The sequence below is a fragment of the Carcharodon carcharias genome, chromosome 8 (assembly GCF_017639515.1).
Source record: "Carcharodon carcharias isolate sCarCar2 chromosome 8, sCarCar2.pri, whole genome shotgun sequence".
Taxonomy (NCBI): Eukaryota; Metazoa; Chordata; class Chondrichthyes; order Lamniformes; family Lamnidae; genus Carcharodon; species Carcharodon carcharias.
In genome coordinates this window covers 164,864,052-164,885,943 of record NC_054474.1, presented here as the reverse complement: position 1 = coordinate 164,885,943, position 21,892 = coordinate 164,864,052, and the positions used below count along the sequence as shown (strand labels likewise).

Below are 21,892 nucleotides of genomic sequence, written 5' to 3'. Positions count from 1 at the left end.
TGAAATGGATCCTTAGGCAAAATAATTTTCTTTTAAAGGGAAAAGCACTGCAAAACGTCTGCAATTATCTTTGCAAGATTTGTTAGCCAAAAATAATGTGTACAATATACTTTCAACAGCTGAGGTTGAGTGGTGATTAAACACGAAGGCAGCAGAGTTGAATCATATTGAGTTACAGGCCGTGATGTAAAGGTCTGCCTGCCTATTCTACAATTTGAAAGTGTCACCACTAGCACAGTATTCCTTACGTTAGTGTAATCAGGAGAGCTTTTTGTATAACCACTTCTTTGTGAAACCTCCAGAAATTAAGCAAAATGTTGAAGAGCATTATAAGTCAATACTTCGAGCTTTTTATTTAAACAACCAACCCAAAGGAATAAGCAATGGTGCCATGCAAAGAAACCAAAAATGGCCAAAAACATTAATAAACTACTGCCATCAGCTGTGTCCCGGCCTGCAAAAGTCAGTGATGTTCCAGCTTTTAGAGATGTGCTATGCTGGCCTGGTCCCAAATGTAAAGCTCATTGGAATTCTTTGGCTAGCAACATGTCCCAAATCAATGAGGTTTACATTGTGTACCGGCACAAGCTGTGCTCCTAATGCACGGCTGGAAAACTCAGCCTCTTTTTATCTCCCTCTGAATCATTTGAAAATGAAGAGACATGCATCTCCTGAGGATGAGTAAGATGAACAGTGAAAAAAGGCTTTGGGCCAGGCTTTTGAACTGACCCTCAGTAATCTGGTGGACAATGAGTATGTGTTTCCTGAGGATCTCTATTTTGCCACTTCCATGTTGCTTTTTCAGGACACTCCGAGGAAAGTCGAGCAATATAATTCCGTTTCATTTTATCGTTCAAATTTTCATATCTGCAGCTATTAAGCCCAAATAAAGTGTTTTCACAAATTCTAATTGGTGCAAAGAAAGACGATCCCAAATGAGTTGTCTGTTTTGAACATAGTCCCAGAGTAGCAAGGAGGAAAACACAAACCAGCTATAAGCCGATTAATATGCAGGTTGTCAATACTGTACCAGAGAATTAATAAGGATGATGGGCTTCCAGTAGTCTGAAAATGCCATTTTTGATCTCTTGTATATTTCTCACGCTTTGTTTGCACTAATGTCGTTAGCAATTTTTTCCTAGTTTTTCAAATGAAGTTTAATAATTTGACCAAAATCAACAAAGCCAGTTTGCAATAGAAGTAGATGCTCCAATTGTGAGCTATCTGTACTCTTGTTTTCCTGAAATATTGACGGAGCATTTAAATCATTATTGATTTCCAGGAGCTGACCAGCTGTGGATGGAATAAAAAGGACAAACATATCCTGGCACCAAATATTGTTGCATTTACAAGACGGTTTAATCAAGTAGGTACTGCAGTCACTGTACGGTGAATGAGTCACACAATATCTTGCAGTTTATTTGTATGTTCTCTATATATCGTGAGTAAATCAGACAGTAAGAGAAGAAAGTCTATAAGGATATCTGTTCCATGCTTTGTGAGCTAATTTCCCATTACATGCACTCGTGTATTATTTGTTTCTGCACTTTATTCATTGGTCATTTGGAGGTGATGACATTTCTCTAATGTCAACGCCACTTCGGTCTAAGAGTCTTGAAAATTACATGATGTCCAGAGAATTTCCATTCTCTCTTCATTTTTTTGTGTTAAATTTGGATTTGTGTTGAGGCTTGGCTTTAAAACTGAGCATGAAATGAAGCAAGCCCTTCCCACAAACCAGTTGTCACAATTAGTGACTGGGTCAGGGGGGATCAAAGTGTTAAAAAATCTGCATCCCACTTCAAACCCACCCACTTCCGGTTTTAAGAGGTGGCAAGGTGAGCGGTTGACCAACGACTCCGTGGAAGTGGGTTGACACTTTAAATATTATAATGAGGGCTTGAGCTGCGTTTGCATTTGCCATTTGGATATGATGGATGGCTCAGCTTTCTAAGCCCAGCAGCTAAATTGAGGCGAGGGCTATCGAATCCCGGGTGCCTTTCCACCTACTTGATGGGTCCAGGATCCTTGCCTGAATGACCCTCAGTGGTCGGATGTCTCCTCAACGTCTACGGTCCCAGCTTCTAGCCTCCGACCTCCGACCTCCTCCACCCAACCACCCTCTCCTTCCAGGTCACTGCTTCTCACCGGGGACCACCCCCCCCACCCACCCCCCCACCACCGCCCCGGGGATTGTTCCCCTTTGCAAAGGCATGGGCTGGAAACCAAACCAGTTAGTCAAGCTGGCTTCGGAGTGGGGACACTGGCAGTGACCTCGCAGGCACACTGCAGAGTTAAACTCCACAGCAAGCGCAGCCCCAGTTTCTAGGTTCAGGCAAGTTAAAATCCAGCCGATTCTGTGAATCAGATGATCAACATAAAGAGGAAAAGGAAACAGATATTTGGGAAAGTAGTAATTGCATCGGCCGGTTTGTTTGCTAACTGCATGACCATCAACACTACCCTCTGCAACTTTTGATGCAGCATGTACTGTCGAGTTGTGTTTAAAACATTAATTCAGATTGGTAACTCCCTTGTCGAGGGAATCACAAACAAAATTAAGCAAAAATACTAAAGTGTATAGTATCAACAACTTTGATAGTTCTGTCATCCTAACCTTGTGCAGTTTCTTGCTGTCAATGAATTGTTTGAACGCAGATATCATCTTTTGATACACAGTGTAACGCCAGATTGAGGACTATTTTTCATTCTTAATAGTGTGTTGCACAAGAAATGATGTTGATTAATGGCAGTAAAGTGAAGAAAATGTCATTTTTTTATGAGTGGAGCTTAATACTGCCAAATTATATTTAATTTGTACTGAATGTGGAAAAAGTGATGCTATAATAAATCCAAATTCCATTTGTACAGGCTGCTGACTATTGAAGAGTACATGTATTCTGCAGTCAGAACTTATGCAAAATTAGCCTATTTTGCGTTTTGCGTGCTAGTACTGACCTGGTATTAGATCTGTGCAAATGCTGATTGTATTCACAGCTGAATGCCAGTTTCAGTCGCATTTCCTTCAGCTTTGGAAGAAAGCATTCACTCGTGTAAATTCTTAACTTTTGGGCCCTTCCAGCAACCTTCCATCCTTCAGACTTTAAGCACAAAATGTGTAGCAGTGCATTCCGTGCGCTCCATCATGCCTGCCTGTATCACTGCATAATTACTGCATAGAGGATATGTCTGTGACTCAAGAAGGTTCCTTCATAATGGAACACTCCACACTCCATACCCAGATCTCTCAAACATGGCTAAACTTTGTCCATTCCCTCGCAGGTCAGTTTCTGGATTGTTCGAGAGATCCTGACTGCTCAAACTTTGAAAATAAGAGCAGAAATATTGAGCCATTTTATAAAACTAGCCAAGGTAAGAAATTCCTCGTTGACGTGTCAGAGTATTTTGATACACGTAAAATTTATTTCTATTCAAAGTGGCACTTTTCCTCCCCTCAGGGTTAGACTGATTTTCACATATTTTTGTCCAGACAGCCAGTGATCTATTTTACACCAATTGATTTAGAAACAAAGCCAGAAGGGTACACTGAAATTAAATAACTAGGAAATGGCTTTATGAAATCACCTGAGATTGCACGTTGGGAAGCCATCTTATTCATTTCTATCAAAAGCTCTACTTTAACCTTTAACCCTATCCCCTTCACTGGCTGCTCACTCAAGCTGAACAATGGAGGGAGTAAGCTTGATGACCTGCTTGACCCTGAGTGGAGCTTCCATGTCCTATCCATCACCAAGATCACTTACTTCTACCTACTCAGCATTGCCTGCCTCCAAACATACCTTACATAACTACACTGAAATACTTACCCTCTATCTCAATCTCCAGTATTGTCACTAGGATATTGTTCTTATCCATTACTCATGTCCTATTCTAGTTCCTGTCCCGTAATGCATTGAATTCCAAAATCCTCACTTTTGGTTATAATTCTGCTCCCTCGGCAATTGCCCTGGCCGTTTGTCCGAGCGTGTACTCCATATCTGGTCTTTTGTACCTTCACTTTCCATCTGCTCTCACAGCCTTCACCCAACCTTGGTCCCACTTCTTGGCGCTCTCTTCTGAAACTCTTCCACCTTGCTGCTTGTCTCAACCTTTAGAAGTTCCTCAAAACGTACACAGAATCACGGAATCTTAATGGCACAGAAGGAGGCCATTCAGCCCATCATGTCTGCACTGGTTCTCCGAAGGAGCATTATGCCCGAGTGCCATTGCCCTGCCTTTTCCCAGTACCCTTGCATTTGTTTCTATTCAAATAGAAATTCAAATGACTTCTGTCATCTCTCCTGATGCTGTGCTCCTTGATTCCTTTTTCTCCTCTGTTAAGAACTTTGATAGTTCTGTCATCCTAACCTTGTGCAGTTTCTTGCTGTCAATGAATTGTTTGAACGCAGATATCATCTTTTGATATACAGTGTAACGCCAGATTGAGGCCTATTTTTCATTCTTAATAGTGTGTTGCATAAAAAATGATGTTGATTAATGGCAGTAAAGTGAAGAAAATGTCATTTTTTTTATGAGTAGAGCTTAATACTGCCAAGTTATATTTAAGTTGTACTGAATGTACCGGAAGTTTCCGCTCTGGAGTCTAAGATCGGTGGTGGGTGTGATTTCTGTTGGGGTGGGGAGCAGGATGGTTGCCCATGTGCGATCTTGCACTGATCAGCTCATTAAACATGCGCCTGCGAGGATCTTGCCGATTCTCAAGGTGGGGTCAGGGAGGAAGTCGCCATCCCTGCCGTGACCTCGTGGGGGTCAAAGGTCTGGACGCCATATTGAAAGGGCACCAGGACAGCTTACACTAGCCCTTCCATGTTTGCCCGGCCACTGTCCCACCCTTTCCTGCTGATCTTTCCTCCCTTCCTTCCACCTCCAAGCAGCTTGCACTGGCACCACTCCAGAAGAGGTTGGCATTTACAGACGCTCCACAGAAAGGGCAATGCAGTGGCAACTCACTGTTAATCATGGAAGAAGTCTACTCTGCCAAGTGTACCTCACTTATGTGCAGTGGTAAAAGTGAAAATTTCTAATTTCTCGCTGGCGGGGAACTTAATTTGGAGGAGGAGCTTAATTCCGACCAGCCGGCCTTTTAATGAGCATGCATGACATGCTAATGCATGCAAAAGGATCCCGATAATGTTCGTTGGGAAGCTTGACCTACTTTTAAAGCCCCGAGAACATTATTGCTAAAATTCACCCCAACGTCTGGAAACTGATTCTTGACCTCACTCCAAATGAAGTCCCCCGCCCCGCCCACCTCGCTTTCCACTGCTGGCGAGACCGGAAGATTCCGCCCTTAGATTTGCGACACTAAAAGAACTATATAAATGTTGGAAGGTGATATTGAAATTCTCGTAGATGGTTTTTCAGCATAGATTACCCTTTTCAAGACAAATATTCCTTATAAATTGTAGATTTTGTTTTAATCTTACTCTGAAAAGTTCTGGACTGTTTGGTTAGAATTACCCTTGGGCTTCACTGGCTCAGCACATTTCTCGAGCCAGGAGCCACAGGGAAGCCACAGAGGAGCATTAGCCTCCAGGCTCGATCCGTGGCTTTGTTGGGGAAGCTGATTTCACCTGCAGTAATGGGTCTCACACACCAGGACTGGGACCAAATTCAGATTCACTGTGAGGAACACCTTCATGAGAGGAGAAACTGAAAACTAAAAGGAAGGTTTTAAACATCTCGTTATTAATGTAGTAAATCAATAGGGACAACTGTGTGTTGGCCAAATAGTCACAATCCGATTGGCTGGGTTCCAAAGAGATGGCCTGACAATGTTTGTATTTTAAAGCTGCACTGAAATAATCCAGTTTCATTTCTGTTCCCATATGTTATAAAAACTTCCATCAAGAACCGGTGTGGAATGTTTTTTAAAAATGAAGCGGTGGAATAACTTTCTTGCATTTCCAAGTAGAGTTCAAAACTTTTCCCAAAAAAAATTATGCGCAATTTTGTCTAGGAGAGAACTGACTTGAATTTGAGCCATCCAGGTTGCTTGACTTGCTTCTTCTACCGGAGAAAATATTGCTGATTGTATTCATTTTGTTCTTGTCTCCAGAAGTTGCTCGAATTAAACAACCTTCATTCTCTCATGGCTGTGGTCTCGGGCCTACAAAGTGCACCAATATTCAGGCTCTCGAAAACCTGGGCAGTAAGTTTGGTTTTACTTTTCTATTACTGTCTTAAATATGCATGAGTTAATCAGAATGTACACTTCTGATTTTCTTCAGAAAAAAATATAGGGAACTTCATGGTCTAGGTACTGATTGCTCAACATGTTTCTCAAAAAAGGAACCTTATATATTCTGTGGCACTTTTACTCCTGTGAATCTAAATTATTAGTAGAGTAATTGGCAGTGATGAGTTACAGGAAAAGATCATTTTCCAACAAATGGGACATGTGTACTTTAATTAGGTGCAATCAGCATAGCTCACTAATTATGTACACTATTCCATTGGTCTCCAGTCTACAATCTCATCTTCACCCAATATATATTAGAACTCATCCAGGCACTTACTGTCCTTATTCTAACCTGCAACAACTTCCGCTCACCCCTTACCACTGCTTACTTGCGTACATTGGGTCTGCCAATATCTCAATTTCAAAATTGTCATCCTGATGTTCAATCCATCCATGACTTCACCCCTTTCTAGTTCTCCAGCCACCATTAGCCCTACAACCCTTTGAGAACTCTGTGTTCATCCAGCCCTGTCTCCATGCATCCCATACTGCCTTTGCTCCGCCATTGGCTGCTGTGGCTTCAGCCTTCCGGGACATAAACCCTGGAATTCCAGTCCTAAACCTCTTCATCTCTCCAGTTCTCTCTTTTCTTTAAGACCCTCCTTAAAAATTAACTCTTTTGTTTATTAATTCATGGGATGTGTGTATCACTGGCAAGGCACTCCTAACAGCCCTTGAGAAGGTGGTAATGAGCAACCTCGGCTGATCACTGCAAGACTTTTTTAATTCTTTCACAGAATGTGGGCATCGCTGGCCAGCATTTATTGCCCATCCCTTAATTGCCCTTGAGAAGGTGGTGATGAGCTGGCTTCTTGAACCGCTGCAGTCCATTTGGTGTAGATACACCCACAGTGCTGTTAGGAAGGGACTTCCAGGATTTGGACCAAATGGCAATGAAGGAAGGACGATATATTTCCAAGTCAGGATGGCGTATGGCTTGGAGAGGAACTTGCATAGTGCTCCCATGCACCTGCTGCCCTTCTAGTTGGTAGAGGTTGCGGGTTTGAAAGGTGCTGTCGAAGAAGCCTTGATGAGCTCCTGCATTGCAACTTGTAGATGGTACACACTGCTGCCACTGCATTGGTGGTGGAGGGAGTGGATGTTGAAGGTGGTAGATGGGGTACCAATCAAGCGGGCTGTTTTGTCCTGGATGGTGTTGAGCTTCTTGAGTGTTGTAGGAGCTGCACTCACCCAGGCAAGTGGAGAGTTTTCCATCACACTCCTGATTTGTACCTTGTAGATGGTGGACAGGCTTTGGGGGTGGGGGTGGGTGGGTGGGGGGTGGGGGGGGGGGTGAATTACTCTCTGCAGAATTCTCAGCCTCTGACCTGCTCTTATTGCCACAGTTTTTATGTAGCTGGTGAAGTTCAATTTCTGATCAATGGTACCTTCCAGAACATTGATAGTGGGAGATTCAGTGTTGGTTGTGCCATTGATAGTCAAGGAGAGATGGTCAGATTCTCTCTTGTGGGAGATGGTTATCTCATGATACTAGTGTAGTGTGAATGTTACTTGCCACTTATCAGCCTAAGTCTGAATGTTGTCCAGGTCCTGCTGCGTGCGATCTGCTTCAGTATCTGAGGAGTTGCAAATGGAACTGAGCACTGAGCAATCATCAGCGAACATCTGACAAACATTTAGTCACCTGAAATAAGGTTGCCCCTTCTGGCTTGATGACTGGTTTTGTCAGATAGCGCTCCGATAAAACACTGTCTTGTTGAAGTTGTTTCAGCTGCTCCTGGTTTCACAGGTTTGATTTTGAGCTATTGGAGAAAGTTATTTTCTAACTATTCAAAAGAACATATGTAAACAAAAAATTAAAATGAATCATCTGTAAAAATGACACTGCAATTTTTGATTTCTATTTGATGGTGCTTGTGGGTTAAAATACATTGCATGATGACAATTTCTGTTCTAATGAAAAAGCTAGACAGTTGTAATCAGCCTACAATTCTCAGTTTGTATATTAGGTCCTCTCTTTAATATAGGTGAATAACTAAACCAATTCCATTTTAGTTCAATAAACTCAGAATGAATATAATGAAGATAAACAAAGCAAGCCAATGGATTTTTTCTTAAAGTTGGCCAAACATCATTCAAATCCACCAGTTACAATTTTCTGTGTCGATTCACAAACTTCTGAATTTTTTTTTAAGTCCCAAAGGCATGAAGCATTTCTTATATTTTCCAAAATTGAGTAATCTTATCGTGAGCTGCCTCCAGCATCTCCATAACAGGTATGACTGGACTCTTTAGCACAAAATGCAACCTTTGAATATGTGGTCACGTACAGTGGTGAGTTTCTCAATTATGTTATTGTGAGATCTGGAACCATGTGGTGTCAAAAGCCAAGAACACCCTTTCCCACAACACGAGCATGAGATGGGGAGGAAGTTGGAAAAGACGATTCCTGATGAGCAAGGTGGGCATGAAGGTTACAGGCAGCAAATGGTCTGCGCCTGGTTCCTGTCTCCATAATATTTTTGTAGTAACTACTTGCATAGGTGTTGTTGGGAACATCAGTTGGAAGTGAAATCCAAACTCCACTCCTGACCACACAAATAGATCTGTTAATGATACCGTCTGAATGACCTGCATGTCCTTAGGATGTAGTAGTGCATTGCGTAGCTCTGAGGAAGTTCAAATAATGCAATTGAATGTAACATTTGCTGTTGCTGTCCTCTGATCTCAATAATTCTGATGAAAATAAGGGTGGAGTGGAGGTAGGGGGTACGGGGGTGGAGGAAATAGTTTCGGTTTGGATCAGTTTTGATCAAAGCGGCTTTTGAAAGCTGTGCAAAAGGTTAAAGCTACTTAAGAGTTTAAATAATCCTTTCAATGCAGGAGAAAGCGTGTCCAAGTGTTTCAACTAAGGTGCCAAGTAGACCAGATATCTGGACCAGTTTAGCTGGCCGAAGGAGCCAGAAATAGATGGATGTACCAGTTTAACCTGGATTTGGAAGCCACTGTTAGTGTAAGCTCAGAATGACTTCTAAATTCTAAGATTGTTAATAACTCTGACCAGTTCTTTCCAGAAAACACAGGTTGAACATTGAGGTCACTTATTTCGACAGCACAAATTTGAGCCATAACCAGAGGCCAGAATCTTCTGGTTGGTGAGCGGGGGGTGGGCCCCACTCGCTGACGCGTGAAGTGACACATGGTGATGTCAGGCGTGTGTCCTGATGTCACCGTGCGTCGTTCGGACATTCAGTACAGCGGGCGCACACCGGAGTCGGCTGTGCGCCCGCCGAACTGCCAAAGACCTATTAAGGCCATTAAACTAGCAATTAAAATAATTAACGGACTTGCCCGTCCGACCTTAAGGTTGGTGGGGGGCAGGCAAAGAACCCAGGCGGCCTTCACATTTATCATGAAACCTCATCCACTGGCAGGACGAGGTTTCATGAAGGGTTTATAAATTGAATAAAAGTTTTTAATTTAAGTGTTTATTGACCCGTCCCAGCTCATGTGACACTGTCACTTGGGGGGGGGCGGACATGTCTTAAATGTTTATTTTCTTTATTTAAATTATTAATAATGAAACTCATCTCCCTGAGGCAGCTCCGTGCCTCAGGGAGATTTCTGCGCACTTTCACACACATGCATGAAAGAGCGCAGGCCCCGACTCGGCTTACTCCCCCCCCCGCCCGCACAGGGAGCACTCAGCACCTCTGGGTGCCCGACACACTGGGTGGGCCTTAATTGGCCCACCCAGGTAAAATGGCGGCGCCCAGCCGTTCGCAGGCGGCAATTGGCTACATGCCCGCCCGGGCCCACTCCCACTCAGATTGTCCCCACCGATGGGGAGAAAACTCTCCCCAGGATTATAATGGCAAGTTCCTATCATTCATCGTGATGGCTTTGTGCAGATTTGAAAAGGTTATTTTTCAAGTCAGTACTCCATTTGAGTATTAGCTGAGATACAAAAAAAAGTCATTTTTTTTCTACTTTTAACTCAATAATTGAGCACATAATAAAAGCCTTTAAAGCATATTTTTTGGTTTCAAATGCTGAATCACAGTCTTCTGCGAGAAAATCACCCAGAATTGACAAAGTGCAGAAGGAGGCCATTTGGCCAGTAGTGTCTGTACCGGCTCTCTGAGCAGTTCACTTAACGCTATTGTCCTGTTTCCTTCGCATAACCCTGCACATTCTTCCATTCCAGATAAGAGTATAATTCCCTTTAGATTGCTTCAAATGAACCTGCCTTCACCACACTCTCAGGAAGTGCATTCCAGACTTTAACCACTCACTGCGTGAAAAAGATTTTCCACGTGTCACTTTCGCTTCCATTACTTTAAATCTGTGCCCTCTCATTCTCGGTCCTTTCACAAGTCTCTCCCTATCTACTCTGTCCAGACCCCTCATGGTTTTGAATACCTTTATCAAATCTCCTCTCAGATTCCTTTTCTCCAAGGGAAACAGTCCTAACTATCTTCATAACAGAAGTTCCTCATCCCTGGAACCATTCTCGTGATTCTTTTCTGCACTCTTGAGTACCTTCACATCCTTCCTAAAGTTCAGTGCCCAGAACTGGGCACAATATTCCAGCTGATGCCGAACTAGCGTCCTATACGAGTTCAACATGACCTCCCTGGAGGACTCCACTATAAACCTTCCTCCAGCCCCAAAAACACATTAACCACTCACCATCCTGACTTGGAACTATATCGCCGTTCCTTCACTGTTGCTGGGCCAAAATCCTGGAACTCCCTCCCTAACAGCACTGTGGGTGTTCCTACACCACGTGGACTGCAGCAGCTCAAGAAGGCAGCTCACCACCACCTTCTCAAGGGCAATTAGGGATGGGCAATGAATGTTGGCCCAGCCAGCGACACCCACATCCAATGAATAAAATTTTAAAAAAACTACTTTGAATTTCTTGTCACTCAGCCAATTCCATATCCAGAATTACCTGGAAAAACTCAGCAGGTCTGGCAGCATCGGCGGAGAAGAAAATAGTTGATGTTTCGAGTCCTCATGACCCTTCGACAGAACTACACTACATCAGCAGCATTTCCCCCATCAATCTTTTCTGTTACCTCATCAAAAAACTCCAAGTTAGTTAAGTATTATTTTCCCTTCAGAACCCCATGATGCCTTTCCTTAATTAACCTACATTTGTCCATGTGACTATTAATTTGTTCCAGATTATTGTTCCTAGAATTTCCCCAACCACTGATGTTAAACTGACTGGCCTGTAGTTGCTGGGCTTATCTTTACACACGTTTTTTGAATAAGGGTGTAACATTTGCACTTCTCTAGCCCTCCGGGACCACCCCAAGTCTAAAAAACACTGAAAAATGATGTCCAGGGCCTCTGCAATTTCCACTCTCACTTCCCTCAGTATCCGTGGATGCATCTCACCCAGCCCTGGTGCCTTACCCACTTTAAATACAGGTAGCCTATCCGGTATTTCCTCTTTATCAATTTTTAAACCCTTCTAGTGTCTGAGTTACCTGCACTTTCACCATGGCCTAGGTAGCATCTTTTTCCTTGGTAAAGACAGATGCAAAGTATTCATTTCATACCTCAACAATGCTTTCTGCCTCCAGACATAAACCCCCTTTTTGATCCTTCATCAGCCCTACTCCTCCTTTTACCACCCTTTTACTACTTATATGCCTATTATGTTGGAATCTCAAAGTTTTGTGTTGCCTTATAAATAGTAAAAGGGTGGTAAAATGAGGAGTAGGGCCGCTTAAGAGAAAGTAGCAGAAAGTGTTCTTGCCTTGGACCTTTCCCCCAAAATAAGATAGAAACCATTTATAAACTGCACCTTTGTGGAACTGCTAGAATACTCACTCCAGCTGCAACTCATAGTAAGTTGGTGTCCCACTGCATTTTAATTATAACTATTTATTTTTGTGTTGCTTACTGGGTTTCATTTTGAGCAGAAAAATGAAACAATGGATTTTGAATCCAATATAATTGAAAGGACTTGATTGCTATGAAGTGATTCTTTTGGCCATTCTCTAGTTTAGTAGGGAGGTTGGGTGCAAGGTTGCAACAGGGAGAGTGTCAACATTTCTTTAAATAAAGCTGTTTTTCAGCTTTCAAGAGTTTTGTAGCTTGGCATACATAGATTTGCCCCTCCCTCCAAACCTCCAGCTCTATCCTGAAATGTATGGTGGGGAGCTGATTGCCAGTGGTTTGTCTAGCAGCTGAAGATTTCTCGGTATGGCCTCCATTACTGGTCGTCTCCAACAAGCAACTTCAACCCTGTCACCATTTGCTGCCTCCAAACATTTAGCCTAGGTTTCTCCTTGGGGGTCATGCTTTCTCACCTCTTCCCAACCTGTTTTTGTAGTAAAAACAAAAACTGAATTACCTGGAAAAACTCAGCAGGTCTGGCAGCAACAGTTCTGTTGGAGGGCCATGAGGACTCGCAACGTCAACTCTTTTCTTCTCCGCCGATGCTGCCAGACCTGCTGAGTTTTTCCAGGTAATTCTGTTTTTGTTTTGGATTTCCAGCATCCGCAGTTTTTTGTTTTTATCTCTGTTTTTGTAGTAAGTGATTGTAGGCAGTTTGAAAATGGCATCACCTGCTTTGGGTATTTGTGTATAACATACAATCTATCATCGTTCAAAGGTCAGTGTTTTGTTTCAAGAAATGCAGTCACTCTTATTATGGTGAGGCTGCTTGCTTTCCATAACAGCGATTAATTTTTTTAAAGGACTTGAGAAACGTTGACATCTTATAAATAAATGCCCATGTTTGGCTGAGTATCTTCATAGAATATTACAGCTAACAGATTTCAGTCATTCTTAATTGGTGAAAGAAAGAGATCTTATTTAGGATGTTATATTTGTTACTGCACGTGCCACTATTATTTTGCGATTGACGGAATGGATATTTTAATTTGAAGGATATCACCTTTGACTCAAACTGTGAATGTTTATCTTTACAAGACGACTAATGGTGTTCGACAGATAACAATGACAAGCAACTTAAACTCCCCGCTAGCCTGCTTTTTATATTTTCTCTGGGGAAAATTTTCTCCCCTTCCCTGGAGGGGGTTGGGTGGGAGCGGGCGCAGACTGGCGCGCAGACGGTCGCCGCCCACAATCGGCTGGGCGCCGTCAGTCTTTGGCCCGCCCAGCGTGAAGCGCACCTGGAAGCGCTGAGCTCCCAGTGCAAGCTGGGGAGGGTGGGGGTGGGGGTGGGGGTTGGGCTGAGTCAGGGCACAGAGCTGCCTCAGGGAGATTAGTTTGATTTTTACAAATTTTAGTGAAGGAAAAAAATTATTTTCAAGACATGTCGATGAATTTTAATTAAAACATTTAATTTATAAACCCTTCATGAAAGCTCATCCCGCCCGTGGATGAGGTTTCATGATGAATGCAAAGGCCGCTTGGACTCCAGACCCACAGCAATGTGGCTGACTCTTAAAATGACCTTTGAACAAGGGCATTACAGCAATGGAAGGGCTGAAGGATCTGCCTTTGAAGGGGAGCTAAGTATAATGCACTACAACAAATCAAATACAAAAAACTGGCTGTGCAGAGTTGTGCATAAGGGCAATAGCTGCTGGGTGCCCACATCCCTATGTATGAATACTAAAAAAAATAGTGATTTGAGAAGGGGAAAGCATTCAGTGGATTGTTATCCTGTCAGTAATTCGAATGTAACAACTTTCGAATTCAGGTTCCTGCCTTTGCAACTAGAAAGCATTTCGATGGAAATGATTTGCACAGATCAGTTTTTTTGCCATTTAAAAACTGACCTTTAAGCTTGTGCACAAACAATGTCCCTCTGGGTGAGGGACTGGAGGACTTCAAACATCTGTCAAACCAAATCCCAACACCAATCAGGGGAGGAGATGATTGGCCAAGAAAAGGTTTGGCGCTTATATAGCTATTAATTTATGGCCACATTATGCCTCATGTCTGAAAAATCTTTTAGGAGATTGGGATGAAAAGTTTTTCCTCCATCGTCTCTGGATTTGGTCTGGTCCTGTATCTGTAGCTGAGAAATGTTTACGGTAGAATAATTCTCAATAATTGATTGTATCCAGGGATCGTGGTGAGACTTTTGACAGCCCCACCTGCGCTCTACTATTGGCCAATTTGGCAGGGAATGGAGGCAGGTTCTATTTCATGCAGAACAAGAGTGAACTATTTTCCTGTTGAACAACAATGGCTGCACTTTATTGGCTGGACAGCGCTTTGGGACATTCTGACATCATGAAAGACACAGTGCAAATATTTGTTTGCCTTTTAGTTGGACTTTTATGGCAATGCTGCAGTCCAAAAATTAGCAAATTTATTGAATTCAGGTTTACAGCTTCCTAAAATGTTTGAACACTCAACCTCTTGATTGTTAGTCTAGTACCGAGATGAATATCGGAGACTTTTGGCAGAGTGCAGTTGTGGAGAATGAATGACTAACAAGGAACAGTGTAGAATCTGTGCTTTACCGTTATGGTTTTCAATCTATATAGGGAAACCCAGTGATATGCTTAATAAGAGAGCCTATTTAAACAGTAACATTAGATAACTGATATCGCCTTTTGGGGAAAACACTAGTATTGGTAATGAATGTGTCTGTCACTATTAGATTTGTGCATTGAAGAAGATTTTAAATCATTCCAACAGCATTGGACTTGACATGGTTAAACCAGAAAAGCAGTCGGCAAAACCAGCCCCTGAACTGTGCCCGCTGATTGATCTAATTGTGATCTTGGCCAAGGAACAGACACTTTTTCGACAAAATGATTGCTTTTTGGCGAGAGTTTAAGCTTGTGCACAGCTCTGCGCAGCCAGTTTTTTGTATTTGATTTGTTGTAGTGCATTATACTTAGTTCCCTTTCAAATGCAGATCTTTCACCCCTTCCAATGCTGTAATGTCTAAACTAAATTGGAGTAGATCATTTGCTCTGCTCTGCCATTCATTTAGATCATGGCTGATCTGCACTCAGCTCTATTTTTCTACCTTTGTTCCATATCCTTTGATACTCTTACCCAACACAAATCTATCTGTCTCAATTTTGAAAGCACCAATATGTCCAGTAACACCCACAGTCTTTTGGGGAGAGAATTTTAGATTCTTATTACCCTCTCTGTGGGAGAAAGTACTTCTTGATTTCCCACACTGAGGAAATTATTTCTCTGTGATTATTCTATTGGACCCTTTTAACATTTCGAACACTTCCAGTCCCCAATCTCCAATACTCAAGGACATACAAGGCATGTTATTTTAATTGCTCCCAAGAAAGCTTAGCCCTTCAGGAGCAAATCCTGCCTCTTCCTCGCAGCTTGTATTTAGCTCCAAGTCAGTTCTCTTGGCGGGAGAAGCTGAGCCTGCCTCTCTATGGAGTCCGCATTGGGACCAATCCTTGTGATCATGCTGCTAACTTTCCTTACACTCAGGGTAACATCACAGGCTGGACATCCACAATTTCTTGAGATCCACTCCCCAGAAGTGATGCTGCTCTTCACTGGGAGTGCTGCATCGTACAATCTCTCCTACAATCTAGCTACTTTGGCATGTATGTGGAGTTCAGCCTATTTTCTGGTAATTTGGTCAATGGGAATCACATTAGCCATACCGCCATTATTCTTCCAGCAACTTAAATTGTGGTTACTGTGTGACAGCTCGTATGAGAACATCAGAAACAGGAGTAGGCCATTCAGCCCTTCCAACCTGCGGTTCCATTTAATAAGATCATGGCTGATCTTATAATGTCAACTCCACCTTCCCATGTTACCAGCCACATGATCTACACAGAATAACCCCTGCTTTCCTGTTCCATGGCCAGTCTCTACAATGCCTGTAGACTTTCTGGTCTCCTTCCCAGCCCAACCCTGGGTATATTTCTTGGTTCCAAATGAACCTGATCTCATGGACCTTATCACAAAGCAGAAGGCTACTTGAGAATTAACTGGGATTCTCTCAAAAACTCACCTCTTTTGTCACTTTCAGTGTGGAGATTCAGGGACCTGTGCAGAGAAATGCGACAGGGAAAGAGTATGCTGATACCAAGCCCTTGCTTGAGTTCAAACTTGCTTTAATAGGCACGAAGGCTGGTAGCAGCTATGCCCATTCAATCCCATGTATCAGTACCGAGGCTGGCGGAGCTCTCTTGCTGCACAGAAATGGACAGCCTTCAAAAACTGCAGAGAACAGGGACTTACAAGCAGCTGCAAATCAATAGCATTTACCTCAGCTCAGCAGTTAGCCTCAAATTGGTGTATTTGTAATAGATACTCACAGGTCTCAAAACCATGAAGCTAGCTTAATAGTTTGCATTCTGAGAATCAGACAGGACAAAATTAAAACTCTGTTTTAGGCTGCCCCAATCCTGCTTTAGCTCCAAAGCTCTGGACTAGTTGTCTGCGTCTCCACCTGTGTGGTTGTCTATTGTCCGCTTTTCATGCCGACCAACATCGTTGTTTCTTTGAGATTGGAGTTTAGTGCCAAATTGTCAGCAGTTCATGCTGTTTGTCACACTCCAAGTGATTGGACTGAAAATTAAGCCAAATTTACTTCAGACTCTTACACCTATCGAAGCAGTGGAAGATATCTTTGAACAGCAGCCCACTTTGAACAGAGGTACGTCCATTTGGTACACATCCTCCTGAGAACTCACCGGGGCCATTGTACTTGCCACATCAAACACGTAGCTCAGCTGAGGTTGTCAGTGAGCAACTAGCGTTCGATTTATTTTGCTTGTGGCGATGGAAGGATATGAAATCTGCCTTCCTGGTAGTTTAGTAGTTTGGCACCTGATCGCCATTGATCCAGCTGTAATGGAAATCAGAAGAGGACAACCGCTTTCCATGCCAATCTAGTGGATGTGACGGCGTCAGTCACTGCTGGACTGGGTCTAAGTGGCCTTTGGTGATCCATTCAACTGTCAGCAGCTTTTCAGTGTGTTCGATTTCCCAATGGCCTTTCAGACTTGCATATGAAACAAGCTTTTCTTTTCATCAGTCTGTTAGATTTGCCTGACCGTTGAATACAAATGTTCAATTTATTCTGTTGTTGATGATCTTCACGAAGTAGCTATTGAAATGTTGTTATCAGTGGTTAATTCTGTCTCCATTTAGATAGGAGCATCGTAAAATGTTAAGGAAAAATGCCCAAGGTCTGCCTAGTTTGCCTTATCCCATCCTAATACAATGATAATCTTTTAAATCTTTTAAATATCCTAATACAATGATAATGGAGTGGTTGACTAATCATGGCAATCAGTCTCTATAATATAATCAGTCCACAACAGACCCAGGCATGAGAGAAACCCCAGTGGTGAAAAGTTTGGGGAAGCCAAAGATCCAAAGTCAATGCTGCCTCCGACAAAAGCAATGCCTGCCACATCATGGCTCAGTTTACCCATATACCAAAACCCCAAAGATTGTCATCAGTACCTCATTTACAACTGCATTTGTCAGAATGGAGTAAAAGGGAATCCGTGTGTGAGTGTTATGGCACAGCCGATGGTAAATGCTGAGTTGTTCAAATCCCAGAGGGAAACTTGAAACAGCTACCACAACTAGTTTTGCAATTTGTATGTTTCGAGGTGCGGGCTTTGAATTCAGTTGTAATAAGACCACCGAGTCTTATAGGTTTTTACGAAACTAGATTAAACATTTATTAACAAGAAGAATGATTTTTAAGCACACACATGTCTACAAATTATTACTATAATAACTTCTAAATCCCCTAAGTAACCTGACTCCCAGTTACACCTCCGTTAAGGTGACAGTAAGACACTCAGATTTTAAAAGATCCAGGCAAAGAAACATGACCCCCTGAACAATCCAATTTAAAGTGAGTTTTCTTAAGTTTAGTTTGTTGTAAACAGCAGCTTGAGGCTTAGATGCTGAAGGTGTTTCACATTTGTTAGATCTTAGAATTCCTACCCGTGCACACAGCCTTTGCTCCTTTATGCATGTTTCCCCCTTTGAATGTAAATTTCCATTGTTTCACTATGTCTTGGACCTTATTTCCCTTGGTACTAAATTTTACCAGTAATTTTTGGGAAAAATAAACACACTGTTCCTGAACTTCACCTGGCTAGGTGACACATTTCACCCCTCCTTTGAAAACAATCTAGTCTAGTTTATTTAAAAATGCAAATGTCCTTTTACATCTTACATTCTAAACTTCCCCCTTGTTTATCTATTTAACATTTCAAACTAGCTTATCTTCTAATACATCAAAGCCTAAGAATTTTACAACAAATTCCAATAACATTATTATATCTTCCTGACAGTGAGACAGATGCCTATTAGGGCAATAAATTCCAGTTTCCTTAGAAGCTCTTTGTTTTGCAGATGAATGGCTTTTTGTAAGATTTTTCCACTGACTTTATTCATTGTGATTTGGAGAATCTGTATTTTATATAATCTAGTTTTAACTTGAGATAGGAACTTTCCTTTATCTTGTCTTGTAAACCCATTTTTTCTTCCCCTCTCCACTTTTCCTCCTTTCTCTCTCGTTCTCTGCTTGGCTTCCTCTCACCCTCCCCTTGCTCATCCTCTGCTCTCCCTTATTCCAACTTCCTGAGCTCACCACCTCAAACAGTGAAATAACACAATACACTCCCACACCCATCTCTCAGTGCAAGGCAAAACCCAGAAGACATTGTGGTTCACGTTTACCTGTGTATCCCTGAAAGATTGTTGTGTTTATTTTTTTTAAACACTAAGCGATATCTATGGTGGATGCATTATTCACGGTGTAGTTATATTGCCTGCTGTTGAACTTAATTGCAATTGAATAAACACTTCAAAACTTTTGGGATCCACCTGTGGCTCTGGGTGTGATTCAGGCCAAATTTTTAATGTTTCTTTGCAAAGACAATTACATTTGGAAAACTGTTCTGACGACTCAATAGTCTGGAGCTAACATTCATCATCCACAACTGAAACATTTAGTTTTGACACCGATGTTGTTAAAATTCTCAGTAATTTTAAATGAAGATTTCCAGGAATTTTAGGGAGTGAGAAATTTTTTAAATAAATAATGCTCGATAATGAGTGCCTTATGGTCCTCAAATTTCTTTCATCTGCAGACCGCTTTAGGTGAGGTAATATACTCTGCAGAACACCTCCTGGTCTGACCTGTCTATGGTTATAGAAACTAGAAATATTTTGCTGCTGTTCTACCCTAAATTTAATAAATGTACATGCATTCATTTTTAAAAATTAAGTATCATAAGTAAATGATTAATTCATGGCAAAAATAAAAAGACATTTTCATATTATAGACAATACTACAAGACAGTACATGTATTTGAAACATTCTAATCTTACAAAATCATCACAAGCTTCTGAGAAACTAATATTTATGTCTCAAAATCAACAGTAACATAACTCTTGCTTATAAAACTATATTGCTGTTTGCTTGCACTTGTGATGACTCATGCTACACACCTGGGAGCATGTCTGGTTGCATGGCATCATGTGAGTAGTGGAGGTGAGGGATTTGCCCTGTTCTCTTGATTGGCCTTGGTGTTGTGTGTCAGTGACTTGCATTTTGTGGACCATCTCAAGGTCCCTCATGTACCACCAGCGGTCCATGGAACACACTTTGGGAACCACTGCCTTAGCAAGTGAAAGCACCTCAGAGTGCCTCCTGCAAAAAAAAACTGAGATAAACTCAATCGCCATTTGACATTGGCAACAACTGACACAGAGTTGCAATCATATGTGTTTCTCTATCTCATATGGCTGTTCCTTCTCTGAATTTTCTTTTCTTGTTCCTTCTAAGGTCTATTATGCTGTGTACATGTCCTTCTTCCACGTCTCCATCTTCACTCTTCCTGAGGATCTTTGAACTCCTGTTACCCGCCCTGCTTTCCTCTGGCCCATCCTCGCTTTCTTTTCTCAATCAGCTAGCTTTTACTTGATGTTGGCACTGCTGAGTTTAAACCATTTTCTCTTCTACACTTCTGCTCACCCTTGGTGATGTTTTGCTGTGTGGGTCTTCACTAACTTTCCGAATAAGAAAGAACCTCACTTAAGCTCTTAGCTGAACATACTGAATCAGTATGCTGCTTTAGCCCTAACACACTCCTACGTATTCATTTATGAAATTTGTAATTGTAGGACCAGTTCTTTATTCATATTTTGAGAACATGCTGCACAGTGGAACTCACTGCCTACAAAGGTTTTGGAAGCAGAGATGGTCAATTATTTCAAAGGAAATTGGATGGGCACTTGATAAAAATAAACTTGCAGAGCTACAGGGATAGAGTAATAAAATGGGACTGACCAGATTGCTGTACAGAGAGCCATTATGGACTCAATGGGCTGAATGGCCTCCTTCTGTGCCTTAATGACTCTGACTACGACAAAATGCTCTAAATAGATTTTGTGTATGAAAGGTGGGATTAATAAAACCATCTCGATCATATGGTTCTTCAGAGAATGCTCTTCCCTATTACTCCACTTCTATTTTGCCTCAGGATACGGGTCACTGTTGTCCAGCTTCCAGTGATAATGGAAGAAGAGGAGATCATATTTACCTGGCTCCTGAGTTCCTAATAAATTAAGGCTCAGTAATGTAGCAGAGATGGTATAAAAAGTACAGTAACTATGTCTGTGTTTCATGCAGCTATCAAAAGATCAGTCAGGTTTTTTTTAAATGTCTGACTTTGTGTTTTGATGGCGTTATGGGCCAGATATACCTTTCACACTTAACACCTGGATCACTCCCTCTGTTGGAGCCATGATGGAGGAAGCTGAGAAGTGAAGGCATAGGAATACAGATAAAAGCAATGGGTAACAGTCTGTCATTGTACACGCCTAACCATAGATTAGTCACAGTCTATATGGAGCAAGCATGAGAAAATGTCCTCCTCTTTGGCATTTTATCTAATCCTGTTCAAGGGAGAAGAGTTGGGGTTTAACCCACAGGAAATTTTCTAGGGAACAAAGTAACAAAATTGGATATCCATGATTACTGTAATGAGAAAGAAAACTAGCAGAAGTTAACTCTGGTAAGGTGGAGTGAATGATGAAGGATGGTCTTTGTGCTTGTAAAATGTGTGACACACATACTAAAATGCATTGAACACTAGGAGTCACTATTGCAACTTGACATTCACATTCTGCCACTGCAGAACACATTATTTACCTTCCTGCTACCTTCAGTACACAGCTGAGATTCATAGGAGTACAGTGACTGAGAGTGAGTGTAGACCTATTCAAATTTATAATGCATTTGTTTGAAAAGTGCACGACCCAGACAAATGGACAAGATACAGTGAACTGTCATCAGCTACACTCAGAAAAGGAAGCCCAGTGTGGGAGTTCTGTATTTAAATTCCCAACAGTAAATTTTTGCAAGGCTCTGGTATAACATCTTGCTTGTTAATTTTTTTTAATATCTGGAAAATGCCAAGTATTGTACGTGCTGCTTTTGACATCTGATGCTCCTGCAAGTTCCATTACGGAAGAACTCCACATAAAATACACTCGGAGGTGTAGGCTGGATGTTCCCAATGATCAGCTATAAAAAAAAAGTTAATGCTATATTATCAGATGAATTGTTTCTCACTATTACCCAGAATACAACCAGGCCATCTAGCCCCGCAGGAATACGCTGGTGTTTAGGCTACAAATGAGCCCTTTCCCAATTTACTTCACATACCATCAAAGTGTCCTACTATACCTTAG

The 21,892-nt window shown here is 41.9% G+C and overlaps 1 protein-coding gene across 3 annotated transcripts in view; it reads left to right on the top strand.

Moving 5' to 3' along the window:
* ralgps1 (Ral GEF with PH domain and SH3 binding motif 1) overlaps positions 1–21,892 on the top strand; it is a 758,811-nt gene that overhangs the window by 243,633 nt on the left and 493,286 nt on the right. For all 3 annotated transcript variants that reach the window (XM_041193970.1, XM_041193968.1, XM_041193969.1), the window contains exons 6-8: positions 1,283–1,366; positions 3,283–3,372; positions 6,080–6,172. In XM_041193970.1, the coding sequence (XP_041049904.1) occupies positions 1,283–1,366; positions 3,283–3,372; positions 6,080–6,172 (267 nt within the window). The remainder of the gene's footprint in view (positions 1–1,282; positions 1,367–3,282; positions 3,373–6,079; positions 6,173–21,892) is intronic.